Genomic DNA, 22,077 nt, shown 5'->3' with positions numbered 1-22,077 from the left:
GATGTGGTTTCTGCATTCTGAAAAAAGCGACAGAGTAATGCAAAAAGAGGTCAACAGATACTATAGTCTGGTAGTGCTGTCATCCTTGAGAGCAGTGATAATCTGACATTCACTGAAACAGGTATATGTTTGCAGTGGAGCATGGCAGCGCAGTGCAGGGCAGCAGGCCAGAATTCTTTCCAGTGCAGGTTAGAGCTGAAGAGCTTTTTTTTTGCTTTTTTTTTTGCGGTAAAGAAACTTGATAGCCCTTCTTTGTAGCTGCAGTTCAACAAAGCACATTAAACGTGAGAATATCGAGGTCAGTTGGGCTGGTCACACTTACATGCTTGAAGTTAAACATACTTACTTTAGTGTGTTCCAGCCATACTATTTTTGGGACTTAGAATAGACATTGTATAATCTGCACCTTCTCAGTACTGGAAAACCATAAATAACATTTGAAAAGTTCAGATGAAAATGAAAAGAGCAGAATTAAGCTTTAAAAACTGAGGATAAAAGGTAAATTGTTTTTAATTAATTTGTTTAAAGTCATCTTGTTACTACTTTGGTGGCCTAAAGGATCATCTAATCTGACCTTCAGGATTCTTTCACACTGCCAGAGTAGAGTAAATGAGCCTTTGTACCTTTGAGGGTCAGATATATGAAAACCAGGGAAGCGGAGGCCTGTAGAGGAGGAGGTTGTACCCAATGGAACTTTCTGCATCATCAAGTCTTAAGACCTATGTTCTTAGAGATGATCATGACATATAATCTGCTTAATAAATTGGCTATGCTCTAGCATGCCAGTATTGAGACTACTGGGGACAAAACATCTGCTGAGAGCCCAGTTCAGAAATCATTCCTGTGCTAGTTATGAACCTAGTAATTTCCAGCCTAAGAAGGTATTAATGACCATTTTATAGTTACTATAGTTCCAGTGCCAGCAATTACACTTAGCATACAGAGGTCTTCTAGTCCTCTCTCTCTTCACTGATTTAGGAGGAGGCTTAAAAGCAGTTGTGGAGTAAAGACAGATAAGTGGCCTTGGGTCAAAGTAGTGGAGCATACAAAATACCTCACCGCATGATCTGAGCTTGAATGTTCAGCAAAATTTGTAAAAGCATGTTATGAATGGTGTTTGTATTTTTTTTAAGTATGTGCAAATAATAGTCACGGAGTTAATGGCATAGTGCTATTGCAGAGACTTGAGCAGTTAATGATTAAAGTCCAGCAAGGAAAAAGGTGGCTCTTCAGTATAAATATGCCAAAGAGGTGAGGACTAATAGAAAGTTGTGATATGTGAAAGGCTTCCTGGCAGGCTGCACTGTTGAAAGAAAAATTATTGTTATAGTAGTGACCTATTGGGCAAAATCCCCTACCCTTGTCTGGCCTGGTTCAGTTCCTCCCATGCGGACAGACAACATTAATCTTGATCATTCTGGATTACTCATCTTTCCTTTGTCGAATCACAGTTTTGTGCGGTTTGTTTGGGTTCATAATGAGGTTTTTTTTTTACTTTGCTGTTGTAATTCAATCTGTAATTCAGTCTAATGGCAGCATTGACACTGCTGTGGCTAATGTAGTGAAAGAACCCTGAAGATATTCCCATGGGACTGAAGGTAGTAGGAATAAATAATCCAAGCCATGGCATAGGCTGCTCTCATATTTTAGCCCAGTGGTTTGCATTTCAAGGATAACCTGATTTGTCTTCCCTTCAGATTCTTTAACGTTCCTGCAATACCTGTACTAATCCCCATCCAAACTGATAATTCCCCACTTATCTGCCTGGATAAGGTATCCTGTGTTTTCCTTTTAAGCATCAGTAATTGCATCAAAGGTTGGTTTTGGGGTAATTTACTGTTTTGATGCTGTCACATATTGTGTCTGTCATCTTTCCCTGAGAATTGTTTTTGACCAGTACATGTTGTTGAAGTCAAGCATGTGGATCTGAAGTTACTTGAATTGATCTCCCTTTAAAAGGAGGCACTGAACAAGCAATATCACCCATCTTGGTAAATTTGTGACAATTTCTTGCCAGGGCTTCAATAAAAATGCTGTGCTGATTTCTTCATTGTTCTTGGATGGTGCACAGATAGGGGCACATTTAACTCTGTTTTCCTTTTCTGATATTGTGTGGTTTCCGTTTCTGCATACTATTGCTATTTTTCTTTGTGTCTATGTTCTGTATTTCCATTCTGATTAAAAACTGAAGCAAAGCTGGTGTGAAAAAAGAGAGTTCTGCCAAGTGGAGAAGAAGGATGTTCTGTCTTCAGCTGACATTCAAGGCAAGAATGAGTAAAATATTAAAAACACATCGTTTCTTCATGAAGGAGCTTGTCTTTTATATCCATAAATTGCAGATAGTTGTCTGTAGCAATGAAATGTCTGTAGCGCTTCACAGATGAAGCATCTTTGAAGAGTGAAGATGGTGAGGTACCAATATAGAGTCAGTGAAGAAGCTGAAAGACTGACAGAAGAGCAAAGTGTTATATTCCAGAGACGACAACATCATTTTTCAGGTGTTGGGGAAAGGCAAGCATGGAGTTTTGCTCTGGAAAGAGTACAAGCATTGATTTGAGTCTTTTTGGAGGATGCAGGGAAGGGGGCTGGTAATATAAATGTCTCAATACATAAGGACAGTTAAAAATAATGTACAAACCAAAAACATACTAAAAGTTATCTCCAGGACACTACTATTCATAGATACCATTATTTTTTGTCAAGTATCCTTTGAATAGAAGCTATATGCAGTCCAGTGCTGCACTGCATTGAGATAAGAGGACTGCTACTATAGCATTTTCAAGTATATATTCTTAAATTTTGTAATCAGAACATATTTTGAAATAGTTACCTGTTCTGTAGAGTGCAGATTTTTGAATGGCGTGTTTCCTTTCTGTAGTCCTATATTTTTCCTTTGCGCACCTAAGTGAGCACTTCACTCTTTTGAGGGCATTCCCTTGTGTTTTGAAATGAAAACATCTGTATTTTTTGCTCTTTCGTTAATGTTTTTAGCAGATAAGTTCATATGATTATGACCATAGAGCATCATGTTCTATCTCCTTCTGTGCTCTGCAAATTTGTTTTTGCTTGCTTTTTAAGAAGACAATGTTCTTGTGTGTTTGAACTTTATTTTGTATAATGGCAAGAATATTTTGGTGAAGATTCACAATTCAGTTTAGTCTTTCAATTTGGGCAGGGAAGTAGCTCTATCCTTACACAAGTAGCAGACTTGTGGAGTTGTAGCATTACTAGCAACTTTGATCTGACTGCCATCTTCACCAAAGTCATCCACTCTTGCTATGCTTGTGTGTCTGATGTAAGCCAAGCCAGATTATGTAAATGGCTGATGAGGCTGCCAGCTGTTCTGGGGAATAGGCATGATATGACTGTAGGTAGAGGAGCTTGTCAGTATGACTCTTGTGAAGACAGCAGGGAAAAAAAACCAAAACAAAACAACTATGATGCACGTTGGTGGTTTTTTTAATAACTCTTGGATCCTCACATATACCACTATCAGCCCTAAAGCAGCTACTTCCCATGACAAATGACTGATTCAGTGCAGAATCCCCCAAATTTCTTTACACAGTCTGCTTTTGCTTGTGGGATTATAATGTGGGGAGGGGGTAGGTGTAACAAAACAAACATGAGGTGGTATAAAATCCAGCTAAATAGGGCTATTCATTTTTGAAAAGCTTTTGATTTGTGAAAAGAGCTGGACTCAGTAAAATATGCACCGTGCTTCAGGAGCTCTGTTCCTACCAGCAGTGCAGAAAGAAGGCAGAGCCTTGGGAACCTCCCCTGTGAAGAGCTGAGAGATGACTATATTTGAATCTATTTCTTTTAAATTAATTCCAACCTTTACTAATAATTTTTGAAAGCCATTTCTTTATGGTCATATTATTCTTGCTACTTTATTATAGTAATAGTAGTAATAAAAATAATTATAATAACGATAATTACCACTCTAATATACTCTGCTTAGAGGATTAATCACCATGACTCCTATAGCTAAATATTACTTTCTTTTGCAGTCAGTGACATGCCCAAAGTCTTAAGGAGGTTGTGTGTGTTCTGCTCCTCTGAACTCCTTCTGCTAACTTCACTGGAATGGTGGGGTCTCCACTCCTGTCCCTGGCATGGGGCACGGTGTAGGCTGCCTCGGCGTCTTGATTTACATCCACTGTTAAACGGCCCAGTCAACGGCAGTCTGACTTCAATATATAGTCAATCTGAATGAACTTTCTTCAGGAAGGACTTCCTTCTGTGGCCAGGCTATTGCAGAAAGGAATGCAGGAAGTCAAAATTTTAGCTATCCTTTGCCTGCATGGTAAATCTCACCTGTTAAAGGCAGTTAAAGCTGAACAGAAATGCCAAGAGACTGCTGTCGGTTAGCACAACCATCCAAAGACCTGAGCGTCCATTTTGCACTTGTAGAGAAACAGTTTTTTGCCCTTGTTAGGCATTCTAAAAATATGGGGCAAAGCAGACCTGAGTGAAGAGACGTTATTTTCTCAGTGATGTACTATTTCATGTGTGGCTTTGCTGGTTGGTCTGTTGTCATCCATTGCCCTGGAAGGGAAAGATTTATTTTCTCTGACAGAACACAGAAAAATAACCTTTCTTTTGAAGGGAGGTGTGCAGATTCTCATTCATTTCTAGCAGCCATAGCGCAAAAAAAAAAAAAAAAAAAAAAAAAAAGTGTGACCAACTTTTCTAGTTTCCAGTAAGTAAAAGGCAATCTTTTTTTCTTTCTAATATGTTAAAAAAATAATAATAATAATCATAATAAAAAGCTTGATGATAAAACTAGAGGGGAAACAGCAAAGTAAGACATTTTAAAAAAATGAGCAGCATATTCATATATTACATCTGACAGTTGTTATATTACATCTGACAGTTGTTTAAGAATGGAGAGAGTAACATTTCTGTGTTTGAATTGCAACTCATGCTGGTCTTCCCCGCAAATCTAAAAGGTATTTTAAGTGATTCCTTTTCAAATTATGCAATATCCTCAGGGAGCTGGATCAGAGCTCTCATCAGTGTTCTAGAAATTGTTGGTCTAGTTACCCATTAAATCTTGCCTTTCTTGGATCTTTTTTTTTTTTTTTTTTTTTCTCCTCTTGAAGCCGTGTTGAGCTATACAGAAACCTGTTCCTGATCACTGACAGGGAAAATGTAGCTTCATCTCAAGAATCCACCCACTTTTGTCTGTCTGCACTGTGGCAAGACGGTAGATGAGTGTTTTCCTACTGGAGAGCTAGCAAGTCAGAGGGAAAATAATCTATTACTTTTGTGCCTTGTGGTTCTTACCATACGTGTCTGTACCTTCCCATTTGGGGTATTCTCTGCTTGCCAAGGTAAGGAGCTGCATCTTGCAGAAAATGAGAAAAGGGGGAAGAAAAAGAGGAATGTGACTGTTTGCTGAGACCCTGCTTCTTAGCTGCTGGCTGGAAATATGTCCCTAAAACTTGGAAGTATGGTACTTTCAGCTATGGTTCACATTGCCACAGACACCACTGATTCTTAGAGGGAGATTTTTTTCTTCCGAAGCACCATGTGTACGTTCAAGAAAGGGCTTCCATATCTAAGCATAGCCTTCTGTTTGGACCAAAATGGTAAATATAAAAACTATCTTGACAAAAACTAGAGGCAAACTCATGTTTTGCACTGTTTGATGACTCCTAGATAGCTCACAGCCAGGGGTTCAGACTGCTGGTGTGCCTATTGAATGGAAAAGAGAAACTAGAAACTTGTAGTACTTTCCCTCTCTGAATGTTTCCTTGCCTTTTCCTTTTCAGCCTTGTGTCCTTCATCCAAATCCAAAAACATTTTGATTTTGGTCAAGCAGGTTATGCTAGAACTGTTTTAATGGCACAATGTGATCCAGCAAGAGCTTCCCGTTCTCTGTGAGGCTGTTCTTCTTCACTGTGGTTTTCATAGTCCAGCTTTCGGAAGAGAGACCCAATTCCTCTATAACCTGTCTTTGCTGAGGTATGCTCAGTGGATGCCAAAAAGAAAGGTCAGTGTCAGGAAGAAAGATCTCTCACTACCAGATCCACCATCTCCTGCATTGGTAACTGGGCTCTAAAAGAAATGGATAAGCAAGAATCCTAAGCTGGTGGTAGGGAAGGTACAGTATTATTTCTCCTTGATGGTATGTACTTTCTGGAAGGAGTTGTAATACTGGGTTAGCTTATGCTGAACTAATAGACTGAGGACACAGTAGAGAAAAGTTACGTTGACTCTTAAATGGTCCTTTTCATTTTAGGTCAAATGCATGCTTAAAATACCACTTTTTTGGAAGTTAAAAATGAAGCGTACATCAGAATAACTTTGAAATAAAGCCACTGGCAAAATAGTCTGGCTTAGGAGCTGCTGGTAATCCTCTTAGCTAATAAGAGGATCACTGAAATGTATTTTCTTGGGGATAATTAAGATCATTAATGGTTGTGATGAATGAGGAATGTAGGAATACTTTTCGGCCAATTATATTTTTAATTATTTGAGGTAAGCAGAGTCTTTAAATCTAGTGAGAATTATTTGAAGTAACTGAGAATGGAAAGCAGTATTTTTTCCTACTTCATGCAGAACATAATTAAACTACTTTTCACTGCAGGTCTGCAGAGAAACCTGCAGAGCTGTCATGCTGAGGGTACGTGCAGTTTATTTATTTCCTTTCTACTGCACAATGAAGAGTGAACATTTGGTTTGGAGGATGCTTCATTCATGGATATACTTGTGACAGTGAAGTCCTGGTACTTGGTATTCTAGTGCAACAGAAATTAAGTGCACATGGTATATCAACGGTGTCAAGCTGGACATAACTGGTGACTGGTTTCCATGGAGTCATCTTGTGTAGTGTGTCTTGAACAGGCAGCCCTGTATTGCATCAAATGAAACTTTCTGTGCATAAATGAAAAGCTGAAGAACAAATGCTCTCCTTTGGAGGTGAAACATATAATTACAGCAGTCTGGTAAACCCTAAAGTTCTTGTATTTAATGAATCGATTGGTATCTCTTTCCTTCTATCAGTCTTTTTTCTTGTGGTGCAGTTTTATTTCCAGACTTTGTAGTGAACCCGATTGTCATTTAGGGCTACCAGTTATTTTTTTGAAGAAATCATGTGTGTTAAACTGTTTTCTGTTAGAAGCAGCTAAGGAGTCTGGCTTTGTCTAGTTTGGAGACAAGGAGGCTGAGGGCCAACCTCATGGGTCCCTACAGCTTCCTGAGAAGGGGATGTGGAGAGAGAGATGCTAAGGTCTTCTCCCTGGTCTCTAGTGACAGGACACATGGGAATGGCACAAAGCTGTACCAGGAGAGGTGCAGACTGGAAGTTAGGAAGGATTTCTTTACTGAGAGGGTGGTCAAAACTGGAACAGACTTCCTCAAGAGGTGGTCGATGCCCCAAGCCTGTTGGTGTGTAAGTCATCTGGAGAATGCCTTTAATAAGACACTTTTAACTTTTGATCAGCCCTGAATTGATCAGGCAGTTGGACTAGATGCTCATTGTAGGTCCCTTCTAACTGAACTATTCTATCAAACATTTGAATTGCAAAGCATTTGAAACAATGGTGTTGGTACAAGGGACTGAAAATGTTTGCAAAACTTTAGTTGTATGTAATATTTAATTATTCTTGTGTTGACAGTAAATAGTGTAACCCTTCACTGCTAGACCTCCTGCATATTGACATTAGATATTATTATTATTGCTGCATTTCTATCTTGTGGTATGGTATTCCAACAGAAGTAGCAAAAAGTGCCTGAAAGCCAAGAACAATTTCATTTTCCCCCAGCTGGTGTTTTAATAGACATTTTTTATTGAGGACAACAGTTTGCTGATTTAGATTCCAAATATTTTCCATAAATCCAAACTTGCTTTCCTTGCTCTTACAAAACATCCCAGTCTCATGCAGGGCACAGAGCAGCTCCTTGCCTGAGTGAGTACCCGGAGACCACACCACTGCTCACAGCTGGCAAAGCTTGAGCTGAGTTACTGTGACTGACCACTGCTAGTGCAAATGTGTGTTCAGAAAAGGCATTAAAAGCAATTTAAAAAAAATCAGACAAATCAAAGGGAACCATCACTTTTAAGTATATATTCCCTATATAATGAGATCTGATGGGATGGATAAGGGAAGGGAAGGATCTATCTAAGTCAAACACAGCTCTTCTTTACTCTGGGGTGCTAGCATAAGGCTTTCATATCAATCCACATATCCTGTTTGCAGTCATGCAGCAGTCTCCTCTCTCCCTCAAATTGTACCAAGCTTTTCCTTATTTTTCCAGCTGTTTTAACTGACAATTAAAAACCCACAGGGAGGGGAAAATTGCCTGCAGCAGTAAGGAAAAATTATTTTAGTTATATGGCTTTAATATAAGTGGAAAAGCACTTGAATTATTTTGTTACTTTCTTTTTGTTTGGGGAAATGAATATTTTTCAAAATATTTGAACTGTTGACAGTTTCCAGTTTTGCATGACAAAATTGTTCGTTATAACAAAATCTATTACCTCTGTTTTGACATTCTTTTGGTAAGGATTTACTTGATGTACTTCACTTAATTGTTGCATAAAAATAAATTGACTCTTGTTTTATTTTATTTTTTTTTTTTAATTCTTTCTCCTTTAATGATATCTCCGCTCTTGGCAATAATGTTGTGGCAGTGTTTTCTTTAACTTCCAAAATGCAGCTGGGTGGTTTCTTTGCAGTATGTTCAACAGGTTTACTCTGTTTCCTCAAGTTACAAAGGAATTCCTTCCCTCTGCTTGCTACTCAGTGACCCAGCAGGCATAGGAAATCTTCTGTGTTTTTTGTCTAGGAGGTAGAGAAGTGATTTAACTGAATCTGAGTTCCTTCCAGGATATGTGCTGCATGACAAGCATGGCAACACGTGTGCATTTTTACAGGATGCAAGCTTCTGTTTTCTCAAGCTTGTAGAGTAAGTTTAGATACGTGGGGTAGTTTCAAATGTACAGAAGAAGGATTGTACTATCCAGTAAAAAAATTAGTTGATAAAAAAATATTTTGGTACATATGTACATTTTGTCTCAAATTTCTTAGCAAATGTTAAAAAAAAAAACCAACAAAAAAACACTTTTAAAAATCCGTACAAATTGTTAGTACAAAATCAGTCATGTTTGCTGTGTCTAAGAGACTATAGATTTTTTTGGTTAAAATAAATGCTTCAATTTTGAATCTAGCTATAGGTTTTTCAGATACAGTGTCCTCAGCTTGATAGCATGTTTTATCTACAGTGGGAAGATCAGAGAGATTGCAGAATTTAATCTGCTCATATTCACTCTGAGTTCTTTTCAAAAGGCTAGGTGATGGAACGTAATTTTGGAGCTTGCTTTCATACAGTATGTCTTTCCTGAGGGTTATAGGTGTAATTTTCTTGCTGGTAGTCTTCCATGCTTTTTGTCAATTATAAACAGGCATTTCTGTGGTTTCTCTTCAGATAATATTCTGAGGGATGATATAATTTCCTTGTTTGAGGAGATTGTTTGAAAGGATGGGGAGGGACCTGGCTTTTGAAAAGGACTCACTGATATGAAAGTGGCGCATTTCTCATGCTCAGTTCTGGGGCTACTACTTGGTATCTATTCACCTCTACTGTACTGAGTTCTTCATCAAAGAGTTTCTTAGTCCTTTGTTTTCCTTTGGAAAGATTTCCTAGAAATTCTGGAGATAAAACACATACGCAGACATATTCCAGAAATGAGAAAGAAGTAGTTACTGGAAAAATGGAATAGCACAATGTAGTAGTTATTAATATGGAGCATGGATGGAGTAGTGGGAATTAGAGTGGACGTTTGTTTTTGCTTATATCTGGAATTAATACAAGAAATGATGAGGGAGAGCATTGGGAATGTTGCCTTTGCACTAGGCATGAAGGAGTGGGTGATGGGGAAGGCTCAATAGCCTTGGGGGGGGGGAAAAAAATAATCAAATTTCCTTTTCTATGGGTATTTCACATTATATCTCATGAGTACTGAACTTTGAAAAGATGACCCACAGCCCCTTCAGGTTTTCCCTCTCACCAGTGTGTTTGAATTGCAAAAGGTTTGTTTTTTATTCCCAGTCTCCTGAAATTCTGCAATTCTTTTTTCTCTTCCAATGTCAGTCTGATGACCTGACAGACAAGAGTGGTGGTGTGTCTTCAAGAATAGTACAGCATTCTAAAATAGCACAGTTGTATTGAAAATGATATATTTTTCACACTACAAATAAAAATGTGTGCATGGTGTTTGAGTGGCATGCACTCACATGAAGAAATTGAAACTACTTGTACAGGTCCACTAAAGAGAATGAGTTTTAGAAGATTAGTCAGATTTATTATTTCAAAAGAAATTAGATTGTAGGGCATGATAGCATTGTTGAAAGTAAGGTAATGATATGGATTACCACTTGATGGGGTGGTTTTAAGGGTTTTTTTTGTTTCTTTGTTGGGTTGTTGGTTTATTATTATTATGGTCCTGCAGTGTGATGTGTCCTTTCCCTGAACATTCAGGAAGGTTCCTCTGACTGCTGTGATTGACTTAGCTTTGTCTTTGTATCCTAAGAGTTGAGAAATTTGAAACCCCCTGTCAAAGGGACTTTCTCATCTTCCTGCCACTTTATGGTGAAGGAAATCTGATAGCATTTTTTAACAAATAGGTCAGCACCACTGAAAAGAGCTCCTCTGAGAAACAGAACTATGTTATGTGCCAAATGTAAACTTAATGATACTATAATTGCACGTGTACCAAAGACACGTTTTGATATACCACCTTGTCCTTCTTAGTGGCCAAACCCCATAACATACATGCAATTTATACTTGAATATGAAGATATCATCTAATAACTGCTGTACCTTATATATGCTGATGTAATATGTGCCCTTTGATGGCATAATAGACAAGAGCTTCTTCCATCACTTAAGACCGTAGCAGAGGTTTTGCAGTCTGTGCTGTACAAAGCTGCAGATTTCCCAACATGCTGCTTCCTGATGGACCTTAGAAGAAATCCAGCTTTCTTCTTCTAGAAGACTAAATCAAGAATGCTCCAGATTCAGCCTCTGTCCACATGGCTGAAAGTTATTCCAGGTAGGATGCTGCTAGCTCAGTGGTTTGGTAGAGTTGTGGCCAAAACCAAATGGTGTTTGCTTATTTCTTTTAATATCCATTCCCCATTTAAAACATGTCTCTAAAAGCACTTCCCTGTTAGCTGAGCCATTTTCACTTTTAAAATTTATATTATAAATCACTAATTTCAATCTGCATGCACAGCTCCTGCCTGTTCTTCAACAGAAGAGGCAGAGCCAAGCTACCAAACTTTTCTTCCTTGGTAACATTCCCCGTGTCTGCAACTTGCTCTTGGAGATGTTGTCTCTCGAGTTGCTTTTCTGTCATTTGTGCATATAGTAGACTTGCTAGGGCATTTTTCATCTGTGACGAGATCTTAGTATTAGGGTGTTGCTGTGTTCGTGATTGAGCCTATTAGACAGCTTATAAAATCAGCCCATTTACTTGTATGAAACAGCTGAGTGAAGAAATGCAGGAGGCATAAAGAAATTACCCCAAGCAAGTGGGAAGTAAAGGAGTATAACAAAATCTGAAATTATTATTTTTGTTCCTCTTCCTTCCCATATGTTTCTTGTACTACTTAGTTATAAATGCCTTTCCCCAAAGGATGTTACTTCAATGTACCTCTCTTTATTGTTGAAGTTTTTTTGCTGTGTCAGAGAGTTATTCTCACAACCTTGTGCTTTTTGGGTGGTAGAAACACCTTGGTCTTGTTTAACTCCTTTAGTCTCACCTGTTGCTTTACTTAAAAGCAAAGTTAAATGCAGAAGAAGGAATTGATGAGTATTTTAATGGAGTTATTTAACCCTTCAAAAGCGTCCACACTGAAAATAAAATGAGTGTGCTAGGAAAATAGTGTTGAAAACAAAACACATATCAAACAGTACCACACTGTCCCCCTGCCACATCTAGTAGTCTGTCACAGGCACTAAAAGCCTCCTGCTCTGATTATGTTGAATATTTGCTTAAATAATTACTCCAAAGATCAGAGTGGATTAAAAAGGATACCCTATGTGGGTGTGTGAATATTGATTGCTCATGGAGCTGTGAAGTCCGGGAGGGCCAGAAAAAAAGGTAGATTTTAATTTATTTCTATGATGTTTATTTCTTTGTTAAACTCTGGATTCTGATCTGTAGATTGCTTCCTTTGTAGCAATGCCAGCTCAAATGCAGAGCCTCCGTTTTCCCTCCCTCATCTCTGCAGCATCTTGCCCAGGCTTTTCATTCTCAGGGACCTGTTTGGGTGGCCACAGGCTGTGCTGGGTGAAGAAACAAATCTGATGGAGAAACAAGTTATCGGCCCCCCAGCTGCACTGAGACTCTGGTGCTGTTTCCTCAGCAGCCACATGCATTCCTCTGCTAGCAGAGTACCTGGTTGGAAAAGCACCAGAAACACTTAAATGAGGAAAAAGGAGAGATTCAGGTACCTGCTGTGTCTACTGCTGTGCCAGAGAGCCCACATCCACTGTGTTGCTGGATCATTATGAATGCTTATTTGAAAAAAATCTGCAGGGCTGTTCACAAGTATCTTGTCAATCTTAGCGTGGGACTTGTATTTTTCAAAAGTTTTAGTTCAGGTTTTCAGGGTATGCAGCCAATAACAAGCCGAATTCTGCACATGGTCAAAGTCAAATGTAGAACTACTATGTTTGCTAATGGAGCAAGATTTTATTCCCTGGCTTCCGGAGCTGCTAGGCCTGAAGCTGCCAAGAAAGAAATGGAAGGTTCTGAAGAGGTCACCATCTGGAAGGTTAATGAGTTGAGCTTGGTGGCACTGAGCATGGGCACAGGTTGCCCAGGGAGGTTGTGGGGTCTCCATCCTTGGAGATATTCAAAAGCCATCTGGACACTACCCTGTGCAGGCTGCTCTAGGATTGGACAAGAGGACCTCCAGAGGTCCCTTCAACCTCAACCACTCTATGATATTCATGAATCCTCTTTCCACAGGCTGTGGCCACAATGGCATATTCATCAGGCCCTTGTCCTTTTGTCAGATATCTCAGAAGCAGAGTACCATTGTCTAGTGTAAAATTTTTCACTGTTTATTGGTAGTCTGGGGACTTAAATTTGTAACTGTCATTCCATATGATGCTAAACTTGTTCATCCCTTTTAGTTTTTCAGTTTAGTTGAAAATATTTTCATCCAGTTTTCCCCCCATTATTTTCTGCTGTTGAATAATGATGGTGTGTTACATCAGTCTTTTTAGGAAAGTCCTAACTGTGGAAAACTGACACATAATAATGTGATAATGCAAAAATTGCTTTGTCCAGGTTGATATTTTGGCTCTGGCTGGGTTATCTATTAGCTGATGTGTAGGTGAGGAGAGAGAGGAGAGGAGAGCAATTCATCTTGTTTCTTAGTGTAGATGCATTGAAAAAGCCCTGTTGGTTTATACCTTGTGTTCAGCTGGGTTTTTCAACTTGCACTAGTCAGATGAAATTTCAGCACTTTTGGGAGAGAGTAAAATAAAACTATATGTCTGTAAATTATACTGTAGGACTGATTAATTATGGTGTTGTTTTTTTTTTTTTTCCCCAGAATTTGGGATTTTTTTCTTTTCTCTCAAATACATGCGTATATGATGGTCATGTTTCACAGGTTCATCTAGCAAGCTTAAAATTTAAAGGTTACTAGTGAATTAAAGCTAGAAGCGGATTGACTGATTATTCCTCGTAGCTCTGTAATAACAGAATTTATTTATGCTCCACCTAGATTTTCAGTGTGACTTGGTGTAACACCACATGATATGTCGCACTGGTAGCCACAGAAATAGGAAGATGGCACCCTGAAAGTGGGGAGCAGGAAGAAAGGGCTGATGGTAGAGGAGGGCTCATGGGGACTGGCTGCAACAGGCTGGCTGTGCTTTTCTGGCTGTGGCTTTTATCATGAAACTGGAAGGCACAAATGGAAGGAATACATTAGGAGCTCATAAAGATTTCAGTCTGTCACCATTGGTGCACACCTGTCTTTTGTTCTCCCAAATATGATGTTCCTCCATCTGCCTGTGTATGTCTCCAGCTCAATACTCCACTCTGCTTTCAGTTACTTTCATCAGCTTCACTTGGGTTCAAAGTGGCTGCTGATCAGCACGTTGCCTCGTTGCAAGGAAAGGTCTGCTGTCTTCCACTGAAATCTCAATTGAGCTTCCAGCTACTGATGTGCTGAACCGCTGGGTGCAAGCAGTCGCTGATGTCTGAAAGTTAATAAGCACTTGCTGCTAATCAGCTACTGCAAAGTGCAGCTGGGGTCAGGTACGGCAGTGGCTGCATAGCCTGCGTGGAGCTGTGGTCGCTGTAGTTTGCAGCAGCTGATCAGAGGTCTTTGAGATAACTGCTTTTCTCCTGGGAGGGAAGAGGGATAAGGGCTAGTTAGCTGCCTTGGTGGTAGCTCGGTTTTGAAACATCAATTATCTGTGGTTACTAGTGGTGGCCTCCTAGTTCCAGCATAGATGGAGCAGCAGTGGTGTGATCTGGAGCTGGGAGCAAGAAGAGAACTTGCTGGTTTAAAGGATGCTGAGTGAGCTGTAAGTAATGAACTTGTTCAGATGCAGTGAACACCAGACACAGAGCAATTTCTGCTTGCCTACCAGCTTTTGTCTGAGATTTGACAGGGACACTGCTTTGGTATAGCACTCTCTGCCCCCCATTTCACGCCATTTCTGTACTCACCTTTAGAAATTCCCAGGGCAACTGTCTCTGGGCTACCCAGCATGCGGAGGTGAGCAAGTCCAGTACTCTCCCCATGGGCTGCAGCAGCCTCTCTGGGTTGTCATTCAGGGCTCTCCTGTACAGAGAAGGGAGGCAAGCCTGGCAGGTTCTCATTGTGGCAGGATCTGTCTAGTGCTGTGGCCATGTGTTTTTTGGACTTGCCATGAAACACAGAAAAAACACGTTGGACTGAGATATGGTGAAAGGGACAGATAGCAAATAGATGAAAATTGTTTGCAGCCTTCTATTTCAATTTTGGTTTTATGTAGCGAGGTCTAACAACGTTATCTTTCACACCTCTGGCAGACAAAGCTTTGTGCTATCCAAAATATTGCTGCCAAAAAATCCTCTGTGTTGATGCTGAGATTGGAAGGATGTTTTACTCTCCAAGCTAGCAACTTAATGGTTGGACTTGATGGTCTTAAAGGTCTTTTCTAACCAATACGATTCTATGATTCTAACTGCTAAGAGATTTGGAAGAGTAATTCAGGGTGTTACCTGTGCTTTTTCCTACAGAGGCCCTTCTGCAAAACTATAAATCCTAACCTGCCCAAAAGAGTTCTTTAAGTGATGTTGTTAGCTTGGTTCAAGTCAAACAGTTCAACGTTCTTTGATCAGAAGTATTATGTGAGGCTGATGGTCAGTATTCCTGTACTTCAGCTCAGAACTTGAAATTCATCTCTGCCACAAGCACACATGGTTTGTTTTCAAATTCTTTGCAAATGCTTATTTTATTAGGCAGCTGTGGCCAAACACTGCAGGATGGCCTTTGATATGCTCTGTAGCCAAGCAGCTTTAACCGTGTTGGCAGAGCCCTCTGAAGGGAACACCACTGGGGCCAGCTGCAGCCACTCTTGTGGGCAGTGCCACCACTTCCCTTGGGCCATCAGCCGCCCGCCCTCACTCAGGGACACCCATCAGCCATGTGCATCAGTGAACAAGGGCTTCCCCTTCACCCTCTTCCTAGCCAGCAGAGCAGAGCCCTGTGGAGTGCACTGGGCTTTTTTCTAACAAACTGGTGGCATGCTGTAAGCACCTGTGAAAATTTGGGTGTTGCTTTGCAAAATGCGATGGCTCTTTGAGAGTGGTAATGTTAACTAAGTACAAGATAATATTTTCCGTATCCATATCACAGTGTGGAAGAGCTGTGACAAATTTCAGTAATTGTTTTTATGAATTTCAGCGGTATCTGTAAATACCTTTTTTTAAAACATACCACTTAATAGAAGTAATGGATTTATTTAGGCATACAGCAGGATATTTCTAAATCAAGACCCACAGCCTTCCATTTCTGTTGGTCAGTAAGGCTTTTGTTAAGGTATTTGACGAAGGGGCTTTTATATTTTAAGGTGCCAACTTACTGAGCATGAAGGTAAAAATGTTATCACACTTGTCTAACCCAATAGTATTCAAAAACCTGGTTAGGACTGCTAGGTGCACTGCCAAATCAAAATGTGCAAACAGGTCTTTTAATCTGATTAGGTCTCTAAAGTGTTGATATAATATAGGCCAATAACTCCTGCAGGAAATCCCGCTGTTTGAGATTGTTGCACAAGTAATGCAATAGTAATAAAGTGTCTATATTTTTTTTTTTTTCTTCATAACATGCTGGCCAGAGCTTTTCACTCACCATTGATTTGGAACACTCACAGCTGTGCCCAGTATTTTATCTTCATTAAAATAATAAAAGAGGAACATACGCCATGGTTTGAAAATGCAGTTGCCTGTGGTGGGCATGAACTCCCTCTGATGAAGTTGGAGAGTGGCGGCAAGACAAAGGCAAAGACAAAGTATTTTTGTGTCATTTTACTTGTTTGATGATAGAGTTGTCATTAAGACAGACACATAAATTCTTCCAAAAGCTAGATTAACCTTCATGGCCTACATTTGAAATGCCAATTTAAGATCTTCACCTTTGTGTTGAACTTACCTGCTCCATCGCTGGGGTTCAGCAACACAGAACTGCTCAGTTAAGAGACTTATCATGCGAGAGGCACTCAGGTGGTTGAACTCCTTGCTGAAGGTTGTTGTGAATTTCCAAAGCTGAATATGTTTCAGAAAGCAATTAAACACACGTGTGAAAGATTCACTAGTATGATGAGATGCAGGTACTTCCTTTGTCTGAGAATTCCCCAGCGAGGGGAATGGGCTGGGAGGTGCCTGGCTGTGTGTATTCCTCCTCCTCCTCCTCTTTCTCTTCCTCCTTCCCTTTGGGTGGGAGCAAATGCTGAACTCAACGGGGCTCCTTAAGGCCCTGGAGAGGGCTGGGTTTGTTGTGCTTCTTGTCCCCTTCTGCTGATAACCAGAGGAGCTGTGATGGGGGAAACAACCAGGCTATTTCTGATGGAAGAGGACTCTGACCCTCCTCCTGCAGCCGAGAGAAGTTCTTTGTTGAGGAATATTTTTTTCCAGAGGAACCTTCCCGTTTCCCTGCAGTCTGATCTGGCATTCCCCATGGTTCGATGGCTTTCCTCACCTGTAATGAGAGTTTCACTGGAGACTTACTGCAAATACACATAGGAGGCAGCACAAAGGTTTTTTTTTTTTCTTTCTTGCTTGGCAGTTGCATCTTCCCATTTTCTTATAGTGTTGTGGTTAGAGGCTTTAATTCTCTGGCAGGTGGTATATGGTATGTTTTTCAAGCCCTGCGTCTTTTGACTCTTAGGATACTCTCTGCTCTGTGACTTTATGAAGCTGCTTAAAAACTGTTTCTAATTTCTGAATTGAAATTCCCTTAAAATTGTATTGTGCGATGTCATCATGATTCAGCTTTGTACAATACCATCCTACTTCCACAGGTCATCTTGTTTTGTGCCTTTTTTTTTTTTTTTTTAAGATATTCATGTGCAATTTTAATCCTGTGATACAATGACACTCCTGAGTTCTCTGTTGTAACTCAGAATTTCAAATGTAAATGTTGCTTTAACATTACTTTTGGTTCTGTCTAATCTCAGAGTCTCATAACAAAATCTCTTGGAGAGTTCATGTTCCTTTGTATGTGCTTTTTATTTCAAATGCATATTTTCTTGGAAAGTGGCTGATGATATAATATGTAGAATTTTTAAAATCTTCACTGCTCTCTCTTCTGAAGAACTTGGTGAAGTCTAATATTACCCTTCAAATAGGCAGGTGAGAGCTTTGGAGATGGGTAATTTGTACCTTTTAAAAAGCCGCACTGCCTTGCTTTTGTCTCAGAATTTATTATGCTTCCCAAGTATAATGTGACATACTGAATAGGGCAGGGGGTGGGGACATTGTCTTCAGCTGACACGCTGTTATCAGCGGGACTGTGTTTCTGGACATAAGGTTTCGCAGCCATTGGTCATCCGAAGAAAGCTTTTCCATCAGAGGATTGGACAAGAAGATGCGTCAGTTTGCTGCCCGTCTCCAAGGTACTGGTGATGCTGCCTCCCTCCACAAGCTGGCTCACGTCACAGCTCCATCACCCAGCGGGGTGTGGGCTTTTTTTCTCCTCTTCTCGGTTTTAATTCTGTATTTGCTTCCTACTGCATTTCTTAATCTGTCTTCTGCCAAATGCTAACAGCATGATATTTTGCAATCATTTAGGTGAATACAAGAAGGACGAACTCCTGGAAGCTGCTAGGTGAGTGCTGCTTAGAATATAAAGCATATTTTGTGGGTGGAAGCAGGAGAGGAAAAGGGATTTTTAAAACAGCGATGTTTTGTCATTGCCTTTCCATTAAATGATGCAAACAAACCACTTCATTAACATAAATCGTTTTGGACTTTATGGTCTGATACAAACGGAAAAGCCTGTTTATGTAATTGAAATCCCTCCCTATGGTAGTTATAAGGTTAATATTGAGTTTTTGTCTTAAGCTGCTTAAATCCTCTTTATCGTTTTGTGACTGTTCTTTTTAGGAGCAAATTAAACATGAGAATTTTTCTTTTCTTTTGGTTTTTACTGCTATCTTAGGATAAATTTTGAAAATAGGCTTTATCTGAACAGAACATAAAGAAGCCTATACAAAAGGTGTAAAGTTCAGTCATATATTCCAAAGATGCTTTCATGCTTCTTTCTGACAGCACAAAACCATTTTATATAGACTGTTAACCCTTTTAAAAAATTTCTGGATATTGGTATGCGGTTGTTTCAAATGTTATGGGCTGTAGCCTATGAAAATGTATTTGATTTAGAACATTTAATTCAGCAAATGGCTTTCAGAGGATCTGTAAAATTAGATGAAGGAAACATAGGATGAGGTTAAGGAGAGAATTGCATGATCTGTAAATTTAATATTCTTTTCTGTATTTACCCTTTGTCTTGAAATGTTCAGAAGATCCTTTAGCTAGCTGACATTCTACCTGGCAAAGTACAAATTTCAATATACTCTACTTTTATATCCACCTTCTTAGCAAATGTTTTGCTCAGGGCTCTGCCCCTTTCTCCCCCCTTTTGGTAATCCTCTCCTTTCCATTTACAGGAGTGGTAATGAAGAAAAACTGATGGCTTTATTGACTCCTTTAAATGTGAACTGCCATGCAAGTGATGGGCGTAAGGTAAGTTAATACCTGCTTTATATTTCTATTATTCAAGAAAGACCAATTTAACCTGTATAGATGTATAAACCAAGAGAATGTATGGTGGAAAACCTGTAATGTCTTTTCACTATGAAATTAAATGCTGTTGTACTTGATGCTGGCAGTTGTTACAGATCAACAGTCAGTAGATGTGGATTTTGTGTGTCTTGTCTTTTACATGTCAGACCCGGGTGTACACGTAAAGTGAATCCTTAAGACCTTTTATAAGAAAAACAAAATGTACTTGTTTAGATGAATAAAATAACTAAAGGAGGAAAGATATTTGTATTTGAACATCATCTGGGTGAGGTGGTTGGTATTCAGCTTAGCTCCTAATGCCCTGCCACGTAGACTGGCACTGTATTGATACGTTTAACACCTTCTGCATTTCCTTAAATTTTACATTATTGCTTTGACTTTCCCTGGCAGGGATGTTTGAGTTATATTAAGGATTAGGCTGAAACTGGAGGAGGGAAGAACATACGGAGTGAGAAGTAGATCCTATGATTTTTTGATGTTTTAGATATCAAGAGGATGGTCTGTCTAGACTGATTTACAAACGTTGGTTATTTTTTTTTTTTTTACTGTGTACCAGAATGTTCTTAATCTGCATCTCTTAAAAACATCTTTCACGTTTAACAGTACATCTCACTCAAAGAATGGGAGTGTTTACCTTTATAGGTTTCTTTATTTTTTGTGGAGTGTGTTGGAGTGTGCTATAAACCTCATTCTGAAGCTGTTGTGGAACAGCCCAGTTCCACTGAAATCTATGGAGATAATCCAGTTTATGCTGCCTTTGCATTAGGACATGTTATTGCTGTTTATAAAAATGTAGCTACATTGTGAAAACATTCCTATTTTTAATACACATTCTCAATTGTGATGTCTATGATACCTACTACGTGAAAGAAAAAACAGCCAGTTTTTCACTTGTTTACATTTATTACTGATGGGACATTTATGAATCATCCAGTTTTTTAAAACAATTTTATGATCTGAGGAGAGGAAAATGAACAGGGGCTTTATTCAGTTGCGTTAGAACTGATGAAATACTCCCCCTATTTTTAAGATTAAACTTATTGCCCATAGTTCTTCGTTTCCCTTTTGTTTTTTTAAGACTCTACCACTCTAATGAGATTGTATTTAGGTATTAATAGTGCATTGTGTTGTAATAATTAAGGATGGTGGTATGCAGCAGTGCATTGCTGAGTAATTGAGTCCCCATCGCTATTGATTTAAGGTCAAAGGCCAAGAGTTGTGATTTCTGTCAATATGAAGGGGAATAAGCCCTTGCAGATATGTTATCTAGAATATTTATCACTTTTTTTTTTTAAAAAAAGCTTTTAGAATTCATACTATGCTAGTGGCAAACATTTACGTATAATTGCAGTCTCTGAATTACTTTGAAAATGTATGCCCAAAGCTCAAAGCATATTGCAGTTAAAGCTAATCAACATGGACACTTTGATAATTTTCTTGTCTGTTTGGTTGTTGGTAAATTCACTAATTATTAAAACTCCTTTTAAGATGGCTTGGCATTTATATTAATTATTTTTTTAATGATGTCTACCAGATATTTTTTTTCCCCCACCATATATGTGCAGACTATTTACAGTGAAGTAATTCTCTGTAGCAAGTGTGCTGTATAATTGTTAAGTCTTTCACTTGCGAGGCAAAGATTCCAGGTCCTGCAACCAGTGCAAGATCACTTTTGAGGTTTAATCATTCTAACCTGTCCTCCAAATTAAGTGAATTTTTCAGCCTACAGCACAGCATTCTTGTAAGTAAATGAAAGTCTTAGCTGGTGTAGCTGCCTCCTGATTGATGTATGGTGATTTACACTAGCTGAGAATTTGTCCATTTGGGAAGTTGGCTTTTGCATTCCTTGATGCTTTTCGTAGTTATTTTTTGTATATCCCTTGAGTTTTCAAGCCTCAAACTTACCACAGTGTGAGGCACCAGAGTCAATGCAGCGGTCAAGGCCAGGAAGTACAGACCCTGGAACAGCCCAAGATTCTCAGCATCGTACTTACTCTGCAGTACAGACATATCCACAAACTCTTGTGTACATGCTTCTCCAGTTTGTGCATTTCTCAGCTTTGCACATTTTTGAGATGCCCAGGATTACAGTGATAAGGGAAACATTTCCCCTTGTAGGGGAGGAAATTGAGTCCCGTTACTTAATGGGCAATTATTTTTCCTGTATAGCATGTGATGATAGTGGCTTTTTTCATACTTTGGAGTGTGACTTTCCAGAAGTTGTCCTCTAACACCCACTGCACTAGAACTGAAAAGCAGAATTGTCAGGATATTGTTAATCACAGTATTATTTGTTTCATTGCTGTATGCAGTTTACCTTTTTTTTTCCCCTCTTCTGCGTCCCACATATGCTAACATCTGGCGTTCCTGGATTCCCTGAACACCATATCTGCTGTGAGGTTGTGCTTCATAGAGTGGATAAAAGGGATGGAAAACAATGACAGTAGCTTGCTGTTTTGATGGCAGTTCGAGTTGGAAATAACAAAAGCTTACTGCATTTTGTGTGCTGCTTGTAGCCTTTTTGAAAAGTATTGATACCCAGAGTCTGATTCCTACAGGATAATCATCCATGCTGCTAAAACAGTTGCAGCTGGTGCTGATAACCATCAGTGCATCTGCTTATTTAGCATAGAGGTCAAAGACTGAATAGGAGTGAAAACTGAACTTGCTTCTTCTCTCCCAAGTCACAGTTTGGATAGATCATGAGCATTGTAGAAGTGTCCACATTACTGAAGCTCTTCAGGTGA

At 39.3% G+C, this 22,077-nt stretch overlaps 1 protein-coding gene across 7 annotated transcripts in view; it reads left to right on the top strand.

Annotated features, from left to right (window-relative positions):
* TNKS (tankyrase) overlaps positions 1-22,077 on the top strand; it is a 140,291-nt gene that overhangs the window by 57,337 nt on the left and 60,877 nt on the right. For all 7 annotated transcript variants that reach the window (XM_080343278.1, XM_080343276.1, XM_080343279.1 and 4 more), the window contains 2 exons: positions 18,317-18,353; positions 19,195-19,270. In XM_080343278.1, the coding sequence (XP_080199404.1) occupies positions 18,317-18,353; positions 19,195-19,270 (113 nt within the window). The remainder of the gene's footprint in view (positions 1-18,316; positions 18,354-19,194; positions 19,271-22,077) is intronic.

This window comes from Nesoenas mayeri (genome assembly GCF_963082525.1).
Source record: "Nesoenas mayeri genome assembly, chromosome: 4".
Lineage (NCBI taxonomy): Eukaryota > Metazoa > Chordata > Aves > Columbiformes > Columbidae > Nesoenas > Nesoenas mayeri.
Note: the sequence above shows the minus strand (reverse complement) of the source record. Positions and strands in the feature narration are given on the sequence as shown.